At 35.9% G+C, this 24,148-nt stretch overlaps 1 protein-coding gene and 1 non-coding gene across 8 annotated transcripts in view; both read left to right on the top strand.

Annotated features, from left to right (window-relative positions):
- Nucleotides 1-24,148, top strand: part of PTPN4 (protein tyrosine phosphatase non-receptor type 4) — a 271,666-nt gene that overhangs the window by 177,683 nt on the left and 69,835 nt on the right. For 5 of the 7 annotated variants that reach the window (XM_053597537.1, XM_053597536.1, XM_053597534.1 and 2 more), the window contains 4 exons: nt 9,406-9,494; nt 14,980-15,043; nt 18,717-18,785; nt 19,597-19,769. In XM_053597537.1, coding sequence (XP_053453512.1) covers nt 9,406-9,494; nt 14,980-15,043; nt 18,717-18,785; nt 19,597-19,769 — 395 coding nt within the window. The remainder of the gene's footprint in view (nt 1-9,405; nt 9,495-14,979; nt 15,044-18,716; nt 18,786-19,596; nt 19,770-24,148) is intronic. The other 2 variants (XM_053597538.1, XM_053597539.1) reach the window with 1 other exon arrangement.
- Nucleotides 16,089-16,189, top strand: LOC128591098 (small nucleolar RNA U13). The gene has a single exon (XR_008381527.1). It is a non-coding gene; the product is annotated as a small nucleolar RNA U13 (small nucleolar RNA).

Raw genomic sequence — 24,148 nt, 5'->3', positions numbered from 1 at the left:
TCAGATTCTGAATGTCTTTGAAATGTGGAAGTGATAGTGTTTAGTGAGGTATTGGCTATGGGGTGTGAGAAAAAAAGGAGTCAGGAATTATTCCAACATTTTTGGTCTGAATTTTCACTATGTTGAGAAAGACCAGGGATAAGGTGCAGGTTTACAAGTGAAAGTTACATCAGACTTTCTAGCAAGTATCAAAATTGGTGTCAGACATTGTTGAGGGAAAGAATTTTTTTTTTTTTAATTGTTGGGGATTCATTGAGGGTACAATAAGCCAGGTTACACTGATTGCAATTGTTAGGTAAAGTCCCTCTTGCAATCATGTCTTGCCCCCAGAAGGTGTGGCACACACCAAGGCCCCACCCCTTTCCCTCCTTCCCTCTGCTTTTCCTTCCCCCCCATGACCTTAATTGTCATTAATTGTCCTCATATCAAAATTGAGTACATAGGATTCATGCTTCTCCATTCTTGTGATGCTTTACTAAGAATGTTGAGGGAAAGAATTTTATAAAGTTATACAAAGGTAGCTATTTAAAAAGCCCAGTTTGTCTTTTTGAAGATGACTTTTGTGTGCTTGAAAAGTTGAATATTTGAATGTTGTGTTTAATCACCTTGTATTAAAGTTTTGCAATAAAAAAAATTAGTCTTGAATCATGTTAGATTTGAAAAGACTTTTTGCAAATCCAAATGAAGGTAGGTAGACAATTCAATTTATGGACTAGAAGTTCAGGGGAAAGGTCTGCACTAAAGATACACATTTAGGAATTGTCAGTTTATGGTTAATATTTAAAACCATGAGATATAACCACTAAGGGTGCATTATCTAGTGGATACTGAAGAGAAGAGGTCCTCAAAGCTGTAACACTTCAAAGTTTAGAAGTTGAAGAGAAGAACCAGGAAAGGAGACCAAGAAGGAACGGCCATTTAGATAGAAATCAGGTGAATTGAGAGGGGTCAGCTATGTCAGATTCTGCTGCTAAGTTAAGTAAAATGAAAACAAAGAACTGGATTAGAAAAGTAGAAGTCACTGATAAGCAGTTTTGGAGGTATAGTGCTAGCCAGAGGCTAATGAGAGAAAATTAAAGAAAGACCATGAGAATAGTATTTTGGGGGATTTTGCTCTGCAGGACACAGGTAATAATAACAGGAAACACTAATACAGGATTTACTAGTGCTGGATACCCTTCTTAGGGCTTTTCATGTATTAGTGCCATTTAATCCTTACAACAACCCTGTGAGGTAGAATATTATTATCTTTGCTTCGCAGGTAAGAAATAAGAAGAGTAACTTGACTATATGATACTATTTATCTATTTCTATATTTAAGACATAATTTATAGCTTCTTTCTAAAACCTCATTTTTAATGTGGATGTACTGTAACAAATTGGTTAGAATAATCAAATAATTTTAAATGTACTTCCTTGGAACAGAGAAAAGGATCTCTTCTGTCAGAATGGTGGTATATATATGACTTTATCCATGTTACCAGTGAGTATTCAAATCACACAATGATTTCCATGATTCTGCTGTGTGTTTTCACTCATCACCTGTCTAAACCTAGCATTATTCTGTCAAAACAGATTTTTTTGTGTGTCCCACCCCCAAGAGGTGTGCCATACACCAAGTCCCCCCAACCCTTTCCCTCCTCCCTTCTCCTTTTATTCCCCTCCCCCCCTTTAGGTCATCTGCTACCTTCATATTAGAATTGTGTACATTGGATTGTTGCTTCTCCATTCTTGTGATACTTTAAAGATAGTCCCTAAAACAGTACCAAAATGTACAGAGGATATTTTTGGAAAAGAAGTATGAATAGATCACTACCTGTTTTTATTTTCACTGAGTAATTTGTGTTCTCATACTCTGTTAGCCTATGTAATGCACACAATTTTTTAAATCATTATTATATATAAAAGCCTAATGCCCGTATGCCTAACTATATTAAAAATATACAGACATGAAAAATTAAAATTAATGATATATGAGAAAATAACATAAAGCTAAAGGGTAAAATAATTGTAGTATATTATAGAAAAATTGTAAATATGTATCTTTTATAAAGAGTTTCCAAACAGTCCCTTCTATCACTGGGCAAGAGAGAGATGAATAGAACCTTCTCTAAAGAAGACAGATGAATTGCTAACAAACATAAGAAAAAATGCTCATTGTCTCTAATTATTAGAGAAATGCAAGTCAAAACCACTCTGAGATATCATCTAACCCCAGTAAGAATGGCCCACATCACAAAATCTGAAAGCTTCAGATGCTGGCATGGGTGTGGAGAGAAGGGGACACTTACACTGTGTGGAGAGAAGGGGACACTTACACTGCAGTGGGACTGCAAACTAATACAACCTTTTTGGAAGGAAGTATGGCGAACCCTCAAAGAACTCAAGCTAGACCTCCCATTTGACCCTGCAGTCCCATTACTGGGCATCTATGCAGAAGAAAAAAAATCCTTTTACTATAAGGACACTTGGTGCTGGACTGTTTATCACAGCTCAATTTATAATCGCTGAAATGTGGAAACAGCCTAAATGCCCACCAACCCAGGAATGGATTAACAAGCTATGGTATATGTATACCATGGAATACTATTCAGCCATTAAAACAGATGGAGACTTTACATCTTTTGTGTTAACCTGGATGGAAGTGGAACATATTATTCTTAGTAAAGCATCACAAAAATGGAGAAGCAAGAATCCTGTGTACTCAATTCTGGTATGAGGACAATTAATGACCTAATACAAGGTGGGAGGTTGGGGATGGGGAGAGTAGAGAGAGGGAAGGAGGGAGTGGGTGGGAGAGTCATGGTGTGTGGTACGCCTTTGGGGGGTGGGACACAATTATAAGAAGGTCTTTAACAAATGCAATCAATGTAACCTGGTTCTTTGTACCCTCAATGAATCCCCAACAATTAAAAAAAAGAAAGAAATATAGGAACAACAAATACAGTATAAACATTTTATGGGAGGAATATAAATGACCTACATTATGTAATTGTTGTCCCTAATAATATAAAATATGACAATGAGAAACCAGTTTTATCAAATTAACAAAAAATCAAAGGATTAAAAATATGCATTGTTGGGCGGCGCCTGTGGCTCAAAGTAGTAGGGCACTGGCCCCATGTGCCGGAGGTGGTGGGTTCAAACCCAGCCCCAGCCAGAAACTGCAAAAAAAAATATATATATATATGCATTATTAGTCAGCATGTAGGAAAGTGGATGCTATGTTACATAGTTGAAACATAAATTGGTATGACCCTTTTGGAGTGTAACTAATATGAATATAATCTTTGATCACTTTCATTTCTGAGATACTATCTTTTAAAATATTTACAGATGCATTAGAAATAATTTGTAGAAACATAAAAATATAGAAGTATTTACACCAAACTATTAATACTGGTTATCTCTGTGGAAGAAGGAAAGAGGCAGGTAAGGTGAGAGGAATATTTGACCTCTTACTTGGTATCTGTGTGTCATTTTGTAATTACAGATAATTAAGAAAATTGTTTTAACAGTTGCCCTGTGCTACTTACAATTAAATTTATTGCTGGATATGGTGGCTCATGTCTGTAATCCTAGCACTTTGGGAGGCTGAGGCAGGTAGATTGCTTGAGTTTAGGAGTTCAAGACCATCTGAACAAGAGCAAGACCCCATCTCTACTGAAAATAAAAAAAGTAGCTGGGCATTCTGGCAGGCTCTTGTAGTCCCACCTACTTGCCAGGCTGAGGCAAGAGGATTACTTGAGCCCAGGAGTTTAAGTTTACTGTGTGCTATGATGCCATGGCAATTTACAAGGCAACAGGGTGAGACTCTTGTCTCTACAAAAAAGGAAAAAATTAAATTTATTTTCATATCCACACACCAAATTTATTTTCATATCCACAAACCAGTGGGTTTGAGTTATTCTCTTACCACGTGGCAATAGAGAGGTTAGAATATTTAAGTAAATTTTATCTAATTTGTATATAGTCTCCAAAGCAAAGGTCTATACAAAACAAAGGAAAGTAAAATGAACAATTGGAGTATTGTAGAAAATATTACAACATCTTCATATTTATCCTAATTCTTGTCCTTTTTATGTTGCTATTTTTAAGCCTTCTATTTGTATTATTAAAATAAAACACAGATAGGTATGTCTTAGTGAATTGTTGTAAGGTGAACATCCTTATAACTACCACCCAGTTCAAGCTGTAGAGCTTTGTCATCTACCCCCAAAACGTTTCTTCCAGTAATAGCCCCTTCCTGTGCAGTGTTTTTGTTGTTGTTTTATGATTTTTATTACCCAAGTGTGCTTTCCTAGATACTATAGTATGATGTTGCAGTTTGTATATGTGTTTTTAAGCAGATAATTTTAAATCCCTTAATCTACAGTTTATTCCTTCTCCTCTTGCACCAGTAAGGAACTATAACATTTCACCTATAGTTTCTTAAAAGTCTGGATTTTGTTGATCACATATTCATGATGCAGGTCAACAAGTTTTTTTTTTATTAAGATTAAATCATAGCTGTGTACATTAATGCGAACATGGGGCACCATACACTGGTTTTATAGACCGTTTGCAGGTCAACAAGTTTTGCTGACCTCTGTATTCCCCGCAGATTAACAACTTGATCCAGCAGCATAGTCAGATTCAGGATTGATCTCTTTGTTGTGTTCTTTTATCAGGAAGAGAACAATGCCTGTTTCTTTCAATCTTTTTTTGACGCTAGGAGACATTTATTATCAATGCCTACATCCACTAATTCACTAGAAGTTGCGAAATAGAGATCTCCTAGTTCTTTTTGTTTTTATGTATTCACTGGAATGGTTTTATAAGAAGCAGTTGCCTTCTTTTATTATTCAGTTACCCAGTGGTATTCTTCATGTAGGAATGGCATGGAAACTGTAGTTTGATCCTTTCTTCTGTTCACCCACTTTTCAAGAAAATGGACATAAATCTGTGGTTTAAATGCTTTTGATAGGTTTCAGTACATTGTAATTATTTTCCTTATTAACTCAAATTGTCTCTTTTCTGATCATTGGGAGGCTCTTTTAGCTTCTAAATTCTTTTGTCGTGACTCCAGTAGTCTTTGATAGTTTTCACACTAGCTAGTATTTTGAGATGTTTTAAACTCATCTTGTCTATTTTCTGCCACGGACATAAAATCAGCCATTCCTCCAAGAAACCTTGGTTTCTTTTAATGGAAAATGGTATTTTAGAATCTTAGTCTGAGTGCTAAGGATGTTTACTCCTTCCTACAAGGTTAGTCATTGTTTCTAGGCCTTTTAAACATACGGATTTGAGATGTATCTATATTTATTTCTACTTGTCTATATTGAGATGCACAGAATATTTTGGTTCTTCAGGTAATAAGGAGATTCTAGAATTCAAATATTCCATAATTATTCATTTCCTTTACCCTACACTATACTGAAAACCATAATTATGATATTACCACATCAGTTTTCACTGAAACAAATGGTTTTTATTTTTAGAATTTTTCATTTCCTTTTCCCCTACGTTTTTTTTTCGATTTTAATTTTTATTTTTACATATACATATGTTAATTAGGTTTCCACTTTTTTGCCTTCACAAAATTAAAAAGACTTAAAATTTAATAACAATAACAATGTTTAAGATAAAGATAGAAACAAAAACCTGGTAAAGAACTAACGAACATAAATACATTCAGAAAAGGAATCAGACAATTGCTTCATCAAAATATTAAGCAACAACAACAATAATAATAATGCAAAGAAAGTAACATTCACATTGTCAAATAAGAGTATGTCTATTATACAATGCTTTGACTCTGAAATTCAATATGGAGTTCCCTACTTTTTCTAATTGCTCTGAATTTACATTGTCAAATCATATAGTCATGGCATATTTAAATTGTCCTCATTAATTATCATTTAATAAATCATATAGTCATGCATATTTAAATTGTCCTCATTAATTATCATTTAATCTTAAAACGAGAAAATGAGGTGGGAAGCAAGCTAACAACTAAGAAGTGTTCATACAGAAGATAGAACCATTCATTCCATAAAGAAGTACAAAATATTTCTCTATGCCTCTACTCTTTGTTCCTTAAGTTCTGGTAGCTGTATAATAAAAGCTTATCATAAATATCTGAGATTATATCACGTTTATTCTCTCGTAGTATGACTAAGTGTGAACATTAATATTGTCATCAGAAATCAGTTAGGAAATACTTAAGAAGTAGGCTCTGTGGAAGAATGTGAAAAGATACAAGGGTTCACTGATAGTCAAAGAAAGTATGACCCACAGACTATTGCTGATTTGTGAACTGTTTTGTTTGGTACTGATCCATGACAAGATAAATACAGAAAGTAATGTAGGCTTGGTGCCTGTAGCTCAAGTGGCTAGGGCGCCAGCCACATACACCAAAGGTGGCGGGTTTGAGCCCAGCCCAGGCCTGCCAAACAGCAATTACAACTACAGCCAAAAAATAGCTGGGCATTGTGGCGGGCGCCAGTAGTCCCAGCTACTTGGGAAGCTGAAGTAGGAAAATCGCTTAAGCCCAAAAGGTTGCTGTGAGCTGTGATGCTACAGAACTCTACCGAGGGCAACATAGTGAGACTCTGTCTTAAAAAAAAAAAAAAAAAAAAAGAAATTAAGTGTAAATATTTAGGAAATTTTATAGTAGTCTCACATAAGGCATGTGATGTGTATTTTATAAAAATAGCAATACCTGGACATTGGAAATTTTAACAAAACAAACATACATAACTTGTCCTTCACCATATGCAGCTTAAAAGATATTGTCTATACACAATCCCAGTCCTTTTCATATAGCTAACATCAATTAGGTATTTCAAATAAGTGTTTTGAGAATCTTGTGAATGTGAGGGAAATGTGTAATACAGGACTAATCAAGTTTTTACAGAGAAGATAAACATGATGTAGACTTAGGATTGATTTGACAGAGACACATAAAGAAAGCATGAGAATAGCATTAACAAAACATGAAATTATGGGTATACAGAACATGTGTAAATGGCCTGACAAGAGTAGAAGATTTTTACTAGTTAGAAAAAGGAGATAAAATGAGGTGGGAAGCAAGCTAACAACTAAGAAGTGTTCATACAGAAGATAGAACCATTCATTCCATAAAGAAGTACAAAATATTTCTCTATGCCTCTACTCTTTGTTCCTTAAGTTCTGGTGAAGAAGAGGGAAAAGCCCATTAAATTTGTAGTATATTAGATAGTAATAAGTGATAAAAAGAAATGCAGAGTAATGTATTTTAAATTAGATGATCAATGTGCAGCAGACAGTGGAATTAAAAGCCCATGAGTCGTTCTCTTGTTTTATCTTGCCCATCTCTGGCATCACCTTGGGAGCTGTCACTTCAGATATCAATAATTTAAGAACTTGAGTTCCTTTATATCCCTGAACATGTAATTTATCTGTTTATTGAGTTGGGCATGTCTCCTTAATGGTGTTAGTTCTTAAATGCTTGGTGTTCTTCGATTGTGTACACGCTAGATCACTTGGTTGTGGATGCTATTTCTCTTTACCATAGCCTACCTTAGGAGATGGTAGAGGAGGTAAGGAATATGTTGCCAGGTAAAGTGTGCCTATAGTTTGCCTTTAGTGTGGGGTTCTCCATCCATCCCTTCTAGGGATCATTTTTTATTTTTTTTTTTTTTTTGAGACAGAGTCTCACTATGTTGCCCTGTGTAGACTGTCATGGCAGCTCACAGCAGCCTCAAACTCTGGGGTTCAAGTGATTCTCTTGCCTCAGCCTCCCAAGTAGCTGGGACTACAGGCGCCTGCTGCAATACCCAGCTATTTTTTGGTTGTAGTTATCATTGTTGTTTAGCAGGCCCAGGCTGGGTTCCAACCCACCACCTCCGGTGTTTGCAGCTGGTGCCCTAGCTGCTGAGCTACAGGCGCCAAGCCAACTAGCCATCATTCTTATTTCTAATTCCCTGGTCCTGGTGTCCATAGTTACTATTTCGGACAGGCTACACTATTCTATTTCCTGTAGCTCAATCCAGTTGAGGGTGGAATTGTGAGATTCATAGGAGCTAATTACCTTGACTGCTGTCATCCTGACAGTAATTTGAGGGCCCTTTTGTTTCTTTTATCCATTGCCTATGTACTTGTATACGCCTTTGTTTCTGTTTCTACCTCTACATAGAGCAGTCTCTCTTTTGTACATAGTTTGGGTTGTGGTTTCTTGGGCTGTTTTTTATTTTCCCTTCTCTCTCTGTATCTAATCTAATCTTACCCACTTTATGTGGATTCCTTAAAATGTCTAGTCCATTGATAACGTGTTCAGATGTTATGGATTTTTTTAATTATTAGAGATTCTTTTTTCATATATTTTCTCTGATGTATTATGAAGTTGAGTTCAGTCTGCCATCTTGATCCAAGCTTCTAATTGATGTTCTTTAAACTTTTAAATCTCATAATAGTGTACAGTAGGGCTGGTTATTGTTAAATAAGGAAAAACAACCGAAGTAACAGACTCTGTTGCATTTGACTACTTATGTGTTATCCTACCTAACAGTTGAATTCAGTAAGATTTTATTTAATTAGAAATTATCGAAACAACAACCAAAAAAAAAAAATTGTTTAAAGGATTTATTCTAAGAAGACAATTAGAAAATCTTATTTATATTATCATTAATTCTGTCTCCTGAGCAAAAGAATGGTAGGAGATAAAAGCATACTTGCTACATTAGGTTGCCGATAGAATGTTTCAAATGAAGCAAAACTTTCAAGGTTCATTAGCATTTAAAGAAAGTATTTTTATTCTACTAATTTTCTAATTAATGCTATTTGCCACTCAGATTGAGTCATTCAGTATTACTCTTTCTTCACTCATTCTCACTCATTCTTCAAGGTAAAATTCAGATTTTCTTCTCTGTATTCTTCCAAACTCTCTAAGAATTTATCTCGATGTTTCTAATATGTTAAATATAGGGCTTCTCATTATATTTTAAATATTGTTTTATTACAGGTTCCCCTTATCAAACTCTGAATTCTCCTTCATGTTTTATTCATTTACTGAGTGGTTGGATCTTAATAGTTTTAGAAATGGAAAAATGGATATGCTAAGTTATTATTTGTAAAAGGAGAAGGCCTTTGATTTCTTGATTCAATCTTCCTACACCAAAGAGTCAGTTCCAGTCGTTAATAATGAAAAACCCTGAGATCATTTTTGCTTTAGATCAATGAATTCTAATAATAAAACATTTAAGTTTGAAGTTCATCCTTTATTTTTATGTGGTAGAAATTACCATTTAAGTTTATTAAATACTATAAAATTCTATGTTACCTTTAAAAATGTCACATTGTGTTAGGAATAACTCAGTTTTTTAAATATATCTAACAGTCAAAACCTATTATTTTAGACTTGCCTTTTTTCTCTTTTTATTAAAGGATCAAAGTAACAATGAAATTATGATTGGAGTGATGTCGGGAGGAATTCTGATTTATAAGAACAAAGTACGAATGAATACTTTTCCATGGTAAGAACTTGCATCAGTACTTTTGCTTTTACCACTATACTTTTGCTTGTACCAAATATAATAATTTATATTATAGAAAGTGGCTATTGAGCTAGTCTAATGTTGTCAGTTTACTTATGTGATACAACTTATATTTTATTTCACTTGAAACCTATCAGAAGATTCCAAAATTATTTATTTCAAAATTACTTATTTTTAGATATTACTTAATTTTTGTCTTAGAGAAATTTGAAAGGTGTTCAGAGCTTTTCTTATTCTTAGCAACGGCCTGCCCTTGGGGAAAACTGTTTTACCAACAGCTAAATAACATAAGTTTTATCAGAACCTAATCAAGCAGGTGAAAGGAAATACCCAATTTCATTCCCTCCTGTGTTCCTGTCTCATCTAAGGAGCCAATGACCTGAGCAAATGACCCCTCTAAAGGTCACTGCCAAGGGGCACAGACCACTAAATCACTAAGACCTAATTATATGGTAAACAAATGATTCCTCCCTATTCCACAGCTTTCTACCACACCATCAGGGCTCCTTTATAATAATGGGATTACAATTGAAAGAGTTGGACCAAGCACGGTAGCTCACTTAGCACTCTGGGAGGTCAAGGCAGGTGGATCACTTGAGCTCAGGAATTTAAGACCAACCTAAGCAAGAGTGAGACCCTTTACTAAAAATAGAAAAATTAGCCAGGCATGTTGGCAGATAGGAAAATCACTTGAGCCCAGGAGTTTGAGGTTGCTCTGAGCTATGAAGCCATGGCACTCTGCCCAGGGCAACAGAGCAAGACTTTGTCTCAAAAAACCCCCCAAAAAATCAAATGTTTTCACCACACTATCTTTGAGGATTTTAATTGTTTCTTGCCTTAGGTTAAGGTCTTTTATCCATCTTGAATCAATTTTTGTGAGTGGCGAAAGGTGAGGGTCCAGTTTCAGTCTTTTACACTGGATTTTTTACACAGTTCTCCCAGCACCATTTATTGAATAGAGATTCTTTCCCCCCAGTGTATGTTCTTGTTTGGTTTATCAAAGACTAGGTGGCTGTAAGCTGTTTGTTTCATCTCCTGGTTTTCTATTCGGTTCCAAATATCTACATCTGTATTTTTATGCCAGTGCCATGCTGTTTTGATCACTATGGCCTTGTAGTACAGACTAAAGTCTGGTAGGCTGATGCCCACAGCTTTGTTTTGTTTTTACTAAGAATTGCCTTGGCACAGAGGTTTTTTTTGGTTCTATACAAAATGAAGAATTATTTTTTTCCAGTCTTGAAAGTGAGATGTTGGTATTTTAATAGGGATAGCATTGAATCTATAGATTGGTTTGGGAAGTATAGACATTTTAACAATGTTGATTCTTCCCAGCCATGAGCATGGTATGTTCTTCCATTTGTTAATATCTTATACTATTTCTTTTCTTAGGGTTTCATAATTTTCTTTGTAGAGGTCCTTTACCTCTTCTGTTATGTATATTCCTAGGTATTTCATTTTTCTTAAGCTACTGTGAAGGGAATTTTGTCCTTGATTAGCCTCATCTTGGCTGATATTGGCATATACAAAGGGTACGGATTTGTGAAGGCTGATTTTATGTCCTGAGACATTGCTGTATTTTTTGATCACTTCCAGGAGTTCTGTGGTTGAGTCTTTGGGGTTTTTTAAGTATAAGATCATATTGTCAACAAAGAGGAAGACTTTGACCTCCTCTGCACCCATTTGGATGCCCTTTGTTTCCTTTTCTTGCCTGATTATATTGACTAGAATTTCTAGCACTATATTGAATAGTAGTGGCAATAGAGGACACCCTTGTCTTGTTCCAGTCCTGAGTGGAAAAGCTTTCAGTTTTACTCCATTCATTATAATACTAGCTGTGGGTTTGTCATATTTTCTGCATCTTATTGAGAGGATCTTTGTTTTTGTTCCTGTTGATATGGTAAATTATGTTTATAGATTTCTGTATGTTATGCATCCCTGGGATGAATCTTACTTGACTTTTTTTAATGATAAGCTGCGATCTATTTGCTGCCTACCTAAGGACATTGCCACTAACAGCAACCCACCCCTTGAGCCATAGGATCACCATGTACCTGCACACTCTTTAAAGGGAGCCTGAGGTCTGGCCAGCCGTTGGGCTATCTCAGGGTCTGAGGCACACCTCTCACACCCATTACTACTGCTGCCAAAAACCAAGCATGCCATCTAGGAGCCTTCTCTACTCATTGCCACTGGTGCACGCCATCAAGGACTGAGGACAGAACTAACCTACCAGCTGCTACCAGTGCCCACACAAAAATAAGAATTACTGGAAACAGCCCAAGTGCCTATTGACCCATGAATGAATTAACAAATTGTGGTATATGTACACCGTGGAATACTATGCAGCCATAAAAAGGATGGAGACTTCACATCTTTTATATTTACCTGGATGGAGCTGGAACATATTCTTCTTAGTAAAGTATCTCAAGAATGGAAAACAAGTACCAATGTACTCTATACTACTATGAAATCAATACATAATCACTTACACATTCATATAAATGGCAAAACATAACTATAGTCCAGACAGTAGAAGGGAAGAGGAGAGAGAGAGGGGACGGGAGGGGAGGGGGGATATGGGAAGATGGAGGATATTTGGGGGACCGCACCTAATGTGCATGATGCAGTGGTACATTTCAAAACTATTAAGAATGAATGTAATTGTGATAGATATATTACTTAGTTCAATGTAAGCATTTCATTGCATATCAAAGCTGTACACTGAACCCCATAAATGCATCAATGTACAAAGTTATGATTTAATAACAAATAAATATCTCATTATGATCATTCTTTTAAAAAGAATTATTTTGGAAGCAGTATAAAAGAAAATAAATACAGGGCGGTGCTTGTGGCTCAAAGGACTAGGGCGCCAGCCCCATATGCCGGAGGTGTCAGGTTCAAACCCAGCCCCGGCCAAAAACTGCAAAAAAATAAAATAAAATAAAGAGAGAGAGAGAAAGAATAAGTACTATAGAAAAACAGAAGCTGCTGTGTGGAGCACAGGATTAAGCAAAGAAAGCAAAAAATATGTAAGTTAAAAAAAGAACTAAAAAGATGACGTAGAACATCTGCTCTAATTATAACAGCTCTAGAAGACAGATTCTTGTAATAACATAAATTCCATAGCTGACCACCTCCTTAAGTTGACCTAATTTTCATAGACTGGACATGCACCACATGTACATATCAATACAGTTGGCCTAGGTCTTTATGTTGACCACCTCTGTATGTTCACCAGTTTGTTATAGTCCCTTTGGTGGTTTACTTACAGAGGTTCTGCTGTATTTTTTAATTAAGGCATGTGCATTATTTTTATAGACATAAATCTATTGTACACTTAATAGACTACAATATAGCATGCACCGAGGAACAAAAAAATTCATGTGACTCAAGCATTCTAGGAAGCCGAGGTGGGTAGATTGCTTGAGCTCAGGAGTTGGGAGACCAGCCTGAGCAAGAGTGAGACCCCGTCTCTACTAAAAATAGAAAAACTAGACGGGCATAGTGGCACACACCTATAGTCATAGCTACTCGGGAGACTGAGGCAAGAGGATTGCTCAAGCCCAAGAGTTTGGGGTTGCTGTGAGCTATAATGCCATGGCACTCGGGGCGATAGAGTGAGACTGTGTTTCAACAACAACAAAAGAATAGTGCTACTGTGAACATTCATGTACAATATTTTGTGTGGGAAAATGTTTTCATTTCTCTTGAGTATGTACCTAGTATGGAATTACTGGGTTTGATAAACTGTTTTCAGTGATGGCTGCATCATTTTACTTTTCCATCAGCAGTGTATGTAAGCTCAATTTTTCCACATTCTCACCAGCACTCATTGTCTTTATTTTTTATTATAACCATGCTGGTGGATATAAGGTACTATCTCCTTGTAGTTTTTATTTGCATTTCCTTAATGGCTCATGATTGATGTTCAGCATCTTTTTATTTGTTTATTGATCTTTTATCTGTATTTTCCAGATTATTCAAACTGGTTAAAAAAATCAATCTGTAGCCAGGCATGGTGGCTCATGCCTATAATCCTAGCACTTTGGGAGGCTAAGGCAGGTGGATCACCTGAGCTCAGGAGTTTAAAACCAGCCTGCGCAAGAGTAAGACCCCCATCTCTACTAAAAACAGAAAAACTAGCTGAGCATTGTGGCAGGTTCCTGTAGTCCCAGTTACATAGGAGGCTGAGGCAAGAGGATCTCTTGAGCCCATGAGTTTGAGATTGATGTGAGCTATGATGCTATGGCACTCTACCCAGGATGACAGAGTGAGACCCTAAAATCAGTCTGTATGCTATTTATAATAAACATGTCTAATATAGAGAGACAGAATGTTTTAAAGTAAAAGCATTAGCCCAGGGATACAAAAAACAAAAGAAAACTATTATAGCTGTATTATTACCTTACAAAATAGATATTATTTCAAAAAATTGTATTCATACTTGGGTATTTTCCTGAAAAAAAACTTTTATAGCTATATGTATAGAATAAAAATCATGGAGAATACATTTGTAAGAAAATGCAAGCCTTTCAAAATGAACTTTATATCAAAGGGAACATTCAGTGTGAAGATTTTTATTCATTGCTTGATATTTTTCGGAGAGTTATGAAATTAAGGTTGTTCACATTTGGCTTAGATTTTCTTTCATTTTGAAGTGATTAGTTTTTTTTTTAATTGCTCTGATGGCTCCTAATAGAAATTCTTTATAACTTCTAAAACATACATGTCTTCCTAGGATTTTTCAAGTGAAGTACCTGGCTTCCTTTTTTTACATAAATATAGTCCACATTTTAGCTCTTTATCACTTTCTGGAAATAATACCTTGTTTTATAAAAGAAGAATTTCCCCATGTTATTTTACCTCTGTCCTGTGAAAGCTCAACATTCATCATAAAATTTTATTTTTTTATTTTTTTATTTTTGCAGTTTTTGGCCGGAGCTGGATTTGAACCCGCCACCTCCAGCATATGGGGCTGGTGCCCTACTCCTTGAGCCACAGGCACCACCCCATTATAAAATTTTACAAAAAGGTGGCCAACATGTAGAGAATATTTTGTCAAATTTTATAATGGATATTTTGTAAATAAAGGTGCATTTAGCTACAATTTCCCATTTTCCCTATGTATGTTGACATTAGGGGTAAAACCTGGATTGCTTGAGATTTTCATTTGTGATGCAACTGTAGGTATTTCTATAGATGAAAAATTGGGAAATGTATATAGTTCACAATAGATATTCTGACAAAATTATTCTCAGTTGCACATATATTCTTAATTATTTTTCCATGAAGCACAAACAACTTTTGATTCTTTATGTACTGTGTTCACATATATATTATAGAATGTTTAGATGTTACTAAATATATACTTAAAGGATTATTTTGCATTTTTTCTTAATTTGTTAATATTTTTACCTTTATTCAGTACTTTAAATACTCCAATTTATTTTCTTTTGTCCAGGTTGAAGATTGTAAAAATTTCTTTTAAGTGCAAACAGTTTTTTATTCAACTTAGAAAGGAATTGGTAAGTATTGATCTGATAATTATTAATATAAATGAACTCTTTTAAGAAATTCCTACTCATTGTGACAATTTTTCTATTAGTACACGTCAAAGTGCAATTAATACTGTTAATACTGCCCACTGAAGTAGTGAATACATTTTTTTGTGATAAACCATATTTGTTTCTTCTCTTTGTGGTTCTGATTTAAAGTTCTCCTAGACTTCCTTCTGCTCTCCTTTGAACTTAGAAACTGAATTTCTTATACATGATGATCATTGTCAATCCCCAGAAACCATTCATGAGGGCAGTAACCAAGCAAATTATATATATTTTTTCTTCTAAATTTACAGTACTTTCATATATAAGCTCATTTCATTTTAGGAGAGCTGAGTGTTTAGTTTCTATTTCGTAAATTTATAAAACATATCACCCCCGTTATGAAATGGTAGTGGCCTTTTTATACAGGGTATTCATAAAGTTCATGTACAATTTGAAATAGTTATATTATGTTAACTACAGCAAATTGAGTTGTAAATCAAAGGATAAGTTTAATTTAATTTAATACTGATAAAATCATTATAGTACTAATGGCTCAACACCGGTAGCTCAAGCAGCTAAGGCACCAGCCACTTCACCAGAGTGGGTTCGAATCCAACCCGGGCCTGCCAAACAGCAACGACAAGTGCAACCAAAAAAAATAGCCAGGCATTGTGGTGGGCGTCTGTAGACCCAGCTACTTGGGAGGCTGAGGCAAGAGAATCACTTAAGCCTAGGGGTTGGAGGTTGCTGTGAGCTGTGATGCCACCACACTCTATGGGCGACAGATTAAGGGCTCTGTCTCAAAAAAAACTATTATAGTACTAATGTTGTTAATAACAGTAATAGTTATAAGTAACATTTGTTGAGAACTTACTATGTGCCTGGTGATACCTGTTTACCAACCATTTGCATATCATTTAATTCTCAGTCATTTTCTGAGGTAGTGTACCAGTTAGGAATGCGTTTGATCATAAGTAACAATAGCAACAGAAGCCAGCTAACAGTGGATTAAAGCTGATATACAGAGACCATTTTGTGGTTCATAAGTGTGATGATTAGATTTTCATGCTATTACGTGAGATATGGCTTCCTCAAACCCTGTTATGACATGCTAATATCTATTTGATATAGGTACAGGAAGAGAAAAGAAGGAAAAGGACAGTATATAGACATACTCTGCAGAAGGTTTCCATGTTAATGTTTTCTCTCTAAAACATTTTTTTGTTTTGAAATACCCAAACTTCACAGAATATACTTACCTCTCAATAAACATTTTATGTCCCTTGTTTATAAATTGTGAGAAAAACTTTTTGTTACTTTCCAAATATAGTTGGTAGAATGTCAAAATCACATACAGACTCATTGAAAAGTATACCAAGTATCATGAAAGGAGGAATATATATATACATACGTATATCTTAGACATTGCTGATACCGAGAAACATAACTGTACTAACTAAAAGACATTTTTTATCATTTGGGTAATCCAGAATTTTTATCATTCTGGATTTGCTATAAAGACATTTTATATCATTTTTATCATTTTGGGTAACGTATGGGTGTAACATGTAAACTGTGTATTAATGCAAACAAAACAACTGTTAACCATAATTAAGAATCAACTTTCTGGTAAAGAAAGAATGATGTTTTAGGTGTATCATATTCTTATACATGTGAAAATATCTCTATGGGCTCAGCAGCCATAGCACAGTGGTTACGGCACCAGCCACATAGAATGAGGGTGGCGGGTTCAAACCTGGCCCAGGACAGCTAAACAACGTTGGCAACTGCAACAAAAAATAGCCGGGCGTGGTGGTGGGCACCAATAGTCCCAGCTACTTGAGAGGCTGAGGCAAGAGAATCGCTTAAGCCCAAGAATCTGAAGTTGCTGTGAGCTGTGATGCCACAGCACTATACCCACGGTGACACAGTGAGACTCTGTCTCAAAAAAAAAAAAAAAAACAGGGGGCAGTGCCTGTGGCTCAAAGGAGTAGGGTGCCAGCCCCATATGCTGGAGGTGGTGGGTTCAAACCCAGCCCAGGCCAAAAACTGCCAAAAAAAAAAAAGGAAGTATCTCTATGACCTATTGAGGAGCAAAGATTTTTTAGCAGAACATTGAAGGAAACCTTAACTTAAAAGATTAATGATTTGGACTACATTAAAATTAATAAATATCTTCATCAAAAACCATCATTATCATTAAGATAGTAAAGTAGCACAGAACATGTATATTTTACACACACAGAAATCCTTGGTTTTATATGCAACCCATTAGAAGGATATGCTAGTGATTTGAATGGACACTTCACAAATGAAGTCATCTACATGGCCTTTTAACATGAAAAGATTAATGATAACATGAATCTCACTAGTTATCAAGGAGATTCAAATCAGTATCTAAATGTCTCTACATATCCATGAGAACAGTGAAGTGAACAAGCCTGAGGGACCAGAATGGTTCCCAGGCTATTTGAGCTGTTGGAAAGGTCCTGCTTCCTACACCTGCTATCACGGCTAGGGCCTGTGTGGCATGGGCAGAAGCTGATAATTACTATTACATACTATTCCAATGGATACCAGATCAGCCATTTCCTGCAGCCCTGGAAGAAGACAGAGTAATTGACAGCTAGAGACCAAACAGGAACCTAAGGAAGTAGTGGTGATAATAGTAGGCCAAAGGAAGAGCTTTAACCTGAGTACCAGCCGTAGGAGCAGCCCACCCTCTCTGCCCCAGTGAGAGTGAATTGGCCCCCACCCACATTCTTAACACTTTCTCAGGCACCCCCAAGGTACTAGGTGTGTTCTCCAGGCCTACTGCAGGTGGCCCCACCAACCCAACACCCCCTGTGATTAGAACCACTGACCCCTGCCTCATGTGCCTGTCCACATGGCAGGCCCATACAGAAGCCAAACATAGTCACCCTAGATCAGGAGTGGGGAACCTTTTCATGTTGGAAGGCCATATTAATTTAGCTGTAATTAAAGAAGGCCACATTCAAGAAACTTCAATTAGATACACTTAAAGTGTACGTTGATGGTAAAAATCGAAGTATGAACCTAATAGTTTCAAAACATGAAAACTATTAATTTAAAAGAAAAGATTGATGAAACAGTGGTTGGTAAGTATGTGGAATATACACTGCTAGTGGGACAAAATATATATTGATCAAATCTCACCATTTTGGAAAACTCTTGGGCATTATCTATTGAGCTGAGCCTGTACACACATATCTTATGACCTAGCAACAGAAATGTACGTATTTGTATACCAGAAAACATACAGGAATATTCATAGCAGCATTGTTCATTGTTCTTATATCCCCAAACTAGAAACATCAAATGTCTATCAACAGTGAAGTTAATAAATAAACTGTGGCATATTTATTACAGTTGAATACTATGAAAATGAGTGAATTACTGCTTCACAACTACATAGATATATACATATTAGAAACATATTTTGAACAAGAGAAGGTAGACCTAGAGTTATATGTGTGATTTTGTGTATATACTGTAAAGTTCAAAAACAAGCATGACTAGTATGTGGGTGATAAGATCAGAAGAGTGATTACCTTTGGATGGTAATCTGGGAGAAAGAGGAAACAAAGAATAACTTCTGAAATGATAGTAACAATCTATTTCTTGATCTGTGTAGAGGTTAAGTGGTTCCATTCATTGTGTGAAAACCAGAGCTATACCTTTATGGGACGTGTGCTTTGCAATGGTGTGTATCTGGTTTACTTTATGAAATTATTTAGTAATTAATCTTTTTAGGAAAATGAAATAATTCTGTTTATGCTGATTATTTAAAATTTGAATTCTATGATAGTGTTCAGAGCTGCTGAATATTCTTATTTATTTACATCTAGATGCCTTGATAAAATTAGAAATATTGTTAAAAGTTATGACATATTTTAATGGTTAATTTATGGGCTAGGATTATTATTATTATTTTTTTTTTTTTCTGAGACAGAGTCTCACTGTATCTCCTCCGGTACAGTGCCATGGCGTCACAGCTCACAGCAACCTCAAACTCTTGGACTTAAGAGATTCTCTTACCTCAGCCTCCCAAGTAGCTGGGACACAGGTGCCCCGCCACAATACCCGGCTATTTTTTTGTTGAAGTTGTCATTGTTGTTTGGCAGGCCCAAGCCAGGTTTGAACCCTCCTGGCCGCTGAGCTATGGGCACCGAGCCTAGAATTATATTTTGAAACAGAGTAACAGCTAATGTTCAAAACATGTATGTAATTTTTACCTTATTTCTAAGTACAGTCTAAGCTAAAAATTTCTCAGAGTTATAACATTACTTAAAGAGGTCCACATTTTATAAACCTTTCCAAATATAAACTTTTTGGATAAGCAAAAGAGATCTTAGGGGGATTAGTGTTTGCAAGGCTAGAATAATTTATCTGTCAAAGTAAGGTAAACATCAAATCACTAAAGATAATATTGTTTTTTAAGAAAGGGTAAATTAAATGGAGTCTTAGATCCTGACATTTTCTTGGTATTTTCTGCATTTTGTCATTTATTACAGCACGAATCTAGAGAAACGTTATTGGGATTTAATATGGTGAATTACAGAGCATGTAAAAATTTGTGGAAAGCATGTGTAGAACATCACACATTCTTCCGTTTGGACAGACCTCTTCCACCTCAAAAGAATTTTTTTGCACATTATTTTACATTAGGTTCAAAATTCCGGTACTGGTAAGTATTGCTTCTGTATTAAGGCTTTATTATTGGATTTCTTTAAAATAAAGGTCTCATTTATGCAAACACAGAATCTCTGTTATTCATCCATACCTGGTAGCTCAAAATCCCTGCGGAGGACAGCCAAAGTTCTATGGGTTCTTGTGATAGGCACCAGGTTTGAGAAGCTCATTCCATTGACAGTATTCTAGCTCATTATTGTCTAAAGTAAATTAGTCAGATGTTAGAATTTCCGTTGTTTCTTTGTTAAAACTATTTATACAAACACTTGTTTAAGACACATTTTATTTGTAAAAAAAAAAAAACAAGATCTATTTTTTGTATGAATAAACAATTACTTTTTTAATCTAGAATTAGTGTATTTTTGAATTGCCGAACTCTTTATTATAAAGAGTTCAATTCTGGGAGGCTAAGGTAGGTGGATAGCTTGAGCTCATGAGTTCGAGACCAGCAGCCTGAGCAAAAACGAGACCCTATCTCTTCTAAAAAAAAAAAAAAAAGAAGAAGAAGAAGAAAAATTGAGGCACGAGGATCTCTTGAGCCCAAGAGTTAGAGGTTGCTGTGAGCTACGATGCTACCACACTCTACTCAGGGCAACAGCTTGAGACTCTGTCACAAAACAAAAAAAGAGTTCAAAACACTACTAAGCAAAAACAGATTTAGTCATTGAACAATAACCCTAGGATCCTTTTCCTAAAATTGTATTGTTCTTGATAGCTCTTTTTTTTTTCTAAAGGCAACAATCTTTGGGGGATAGCTAACCTATGGAATTCTTGTTTGTTTGTTTGTTTGTTTTATTGTTGGGGATTCATTGAGGGAGCCAGGTTACACTGATTGCATTTGTTAGGTAAAATCCCTCTTGCAATCGTGTCTTACACCCAGAAGGTGTGACACACACCAAGGCCCCAACCCCCCCTTCCCTCTCTCTGCTTTTCCTCTTCCCCCCCCCATGAACATAATTGTCATTAATTGTCCTCATATTAAAATTGAGTACATAGGATTCATGCTTCTCCATTCTTGTGATGCTTTACTGAGAATAATGTCTTCCACTTCCATCCAGGTTAATATGAAGGATGTAAAGTCTCCATTTTTTTTAATGGCTGAATAGTATTCCATGGTATACATATACCATAGCTTGTTAATCCATTCCTGGGTTGGTGGACATTTAGGCTGTTTCCACATTTTGGCAATTGTAAATTGAGCTGCAATAAACAGTCTAGTACAAGTGTCCTTATGATAAAAGAATTTTTTTTCCTTCTGTGTAGATGCCCAGTAACGGGATTGCAGGATCAAATGGGAGGTCTAGCTTGAGTGTTTTGAGGTTTCTCCATACTTCCTTCCAGAAAGGTTGTATTAGTTTGCAGTCCCACCAGCAGTGTAAAAGTGTTCCCTTCTCTCCACATCCACGCCAGCATCTGCAGTTTTGAGATTTTGTGATGTGGGCCATTCTCGCTGGGGTTAGATGGTATCTCAGGATGGTTTTGATTTGCATTTCTCTAATAGATAGGGATGATGAACATTTTTTCATATGTTTGTTAGCCATTCGTCTGTCTTCTTTAGAGAAGGTTCTATTCATGCCTCTTGCCCATTGCTATATGGGATTGTTGGCTTTTTTCATGTGGATTAATTTGAGTTCTCTATAGATCCTAGTTATCAAGCTTTTGTCTGATTGAAAATGTGCAAATATCCTTTCTCATTGTGTAGGTTGTCTCTTTGCTTTGGTTATTGTCTCCTTAGCTGTACAGAAGCTTTTCAGTTTAATGAAGTCCCATTTGTTTATTTTTGTTGTTGTTGCAATTGCCATGGCAGTCTTCTTCATGAAGTCTTTCCCCAGGCCAATATCTTCCAGTGTTTTTCCTATGCTTTCTTGGAGGATTTTTATTGTTTCATGCCTTAAATTTAAGTCCTTTATCCATCTTGAATCAATTTTTGTGAGTGGGGAAAGGTGTGGATCCAGTTTCAGTTTTTACATGTGGATATCCAGTTCTCCCAACACCATTTATTGAATAGGGAATCTTTCCCCCAAGGTATGTTCTTGTTTGGTTTATTGAAGATTAGGTGGTTGTAAGATGTTAGTTTCATTTCCTGGTTTTCTATTCGATTCCAAGTGTCTAGGTCTCTATTTTTGTGCCAGTACCAGGCTGTCTTGACCACTATGGCTTTGTAATGCACCCTAAAATCTGGTACGCTGATGCCCCCAGATTTATTTTTATTACTAAGAACTGCTTTAGCTATATGGGGATTTTTGTGGTTCTTTGCAAAATGCAGAATCATTTTTTCCCGATCTTGAAAGTACGATGTTGGTATTTTAATAGGAATGGCATTGAATAGGTAGATTGCTTTGGGATGTATAGACATTTTAACAATGTTGATTCTTCCCGTCCATGAGCATGGTATGTTCTTCCATTTGTTAATATCCTCTGCTATTTCCTTTCTGAGGATTTCATAATTTTCTTTATAAAGGTCCTTCACCTCCTTTGTTAGGTATATTCCTAGGTATTTCATTTTCTTTGAAACTATGGCGAAGGGAGTTGTGTCCTTAATTAGCTTCTCATCTTGACTGTTATTTTCATATACAAAGGCTACTGACTTGTGGACATTGATTTTATATCCTGGGACATTACTGTATTTTTTGATGACTTCTGGGAGTCTTGTGGTTGAGTCTTTGGGGTTCTCTAAGTATAAGATCATGTCATCAACAAAGAGGGAGAGTTTGACCTCCTCTGCTCCCATTTGGATTCCCTTTATTTCCTTGTCTTGCCTAATTGTATTGGCTAGAACTTCCAGCACTATGTTGAATAGTAAAGGTGACAGAGGACAACCTTGTCTGGTTCCAGTTCTAAGAGGAAAAGCTTTGAGTTTTACTCCATTCAGTAAAATATTACCTGTGGGTTTGTCATACATAGCCTCAGTCATTTTCAGAAATGTGCCAATTATGCCTATACTCTTCAGTGTTCTAATTAGAAAAGGATGCTGGATTTTATCGAATGCTTTTTCTGCATCTACTGAGAGGATCATATGATCTTTATTTTTGCCTCTGTTAATACGGTGGATACCGTTTATGGACTTGCATGTGTTAAACCAGCCTTGCATCCTTGGGATGAAACCTACTTTATCATGATGTATGACTTTTTTGATGATAAGCTGTAAGCTATTGGCTAGGATTTTGTTGAGAATTTTCACATCTGTATTCATGAGTGAGATTGGTCTGAAAGTCTCCTTTTTGGTTGGGTCTTTTCCTGGTTTTGGTATCAAGGTGATGTTTGCTTCATAGAATGTGTTGGGGAAGATTCCTTCTTCCTCAGTGTTCTGGAATTTCTGCAGTACAGGAATAAGCTCTTCCTTGAAGGTTTCATAGAATTCTGGTGTGAAGCCATCTGGACCAGGACATTTTTTTGTTGGAAGCTTTTTTATTGTTTCTTTAGTCTGGTGCTTGAAATTGGTCTGTTCAGGAGCTCTATTTCTTCCTGGCTAAGTCTAGGGAGAGGGTGTGATTCCAAATATTGATCCATTTCCTTCGCATTGTAAATTTCTGGGCATAGAGTTTCTGGTAGTTTTCAGAGATGATCTCTTGTATCTCTGTGGGATCAGTTGTTATTTCCCCTTTATCATTTCTGATTGAGGTTACTAGAGATTTTACTTTTCTATTTCTCGTTAGTCTGGCCAATGTTTTATCTATTTTATTTATTTTTTCAAAAAACCAACTCCTTGTTTCATTAATTTTTGAATGATTCTTTTGTTTTTAATTTCATTGATCTCTGATTTGATTTTGGATATTTGTTTTCTTCTACTGGGTTTAGGCTTAGATTGTTCTTCTTTTTCCAAGTCTATAAGATGGCTTGTGAGTTTGTTGATGTGCTCTCTTTCTGTTTTTCGAATGTAGGCATCTAAAGCGATAAATTTTCCTCTAAAAACTGCTTTTGCAGTATCCCACAGGTTTTGGTAGCTTGTATCTTCATTGTTGTTATGCTCAAGGAAGTTAATGATTTCCTGTTTTATTTCTTCCTGCACCCATCTTTCATTCAACAGAAGGTTGTTTAATTTCCATGCCTACGTGTGGGGTCGAGCGTTTTTGTTAGAGTTAAGTTCCGCCTTTAGTGCCTTATGGTCTGAGAAGATACAAGGTAAAATTTCAATTCTTTTGATTCTGTTGATATTTGTTTAGTGTCCCAGGATATGATCAATTTTGGAGAATGTTCCATTGGTTGATGAGAATAATGTATATTCTTTGTCTTTGGGATGGAGTGTTCTATATTCATTCTATCAAGCACAGTTTTTCTAGGGTCTCATTTAAATCTCTTATATCTTTGTTTAATTTCTGGTTAGAGGATCTGTCCTGATCTGTAAGAGGAGTGTTAAAGTCCCCTGTTATTATG

Source organism: Nycticebus coucang, chromosome 7, assembly GCF_027406575.1.
Source record: "Nycticebus coucang isolate mNycCou1 chromosome 7, mNycCou1.pri, whole genome shotgun sequence".
In the NCBI taxonomy this organism is placed as follows: Eukaryota; Metazoa; Chordata; class Mammalia; order Primates; family Lorisidae; genus Nycticebus; species Nycticebus coucang.
Note: the sequence above shows the minus strand (reverse complement) of the source record. Positions and strands in the feature narration are given on the sequence as shown.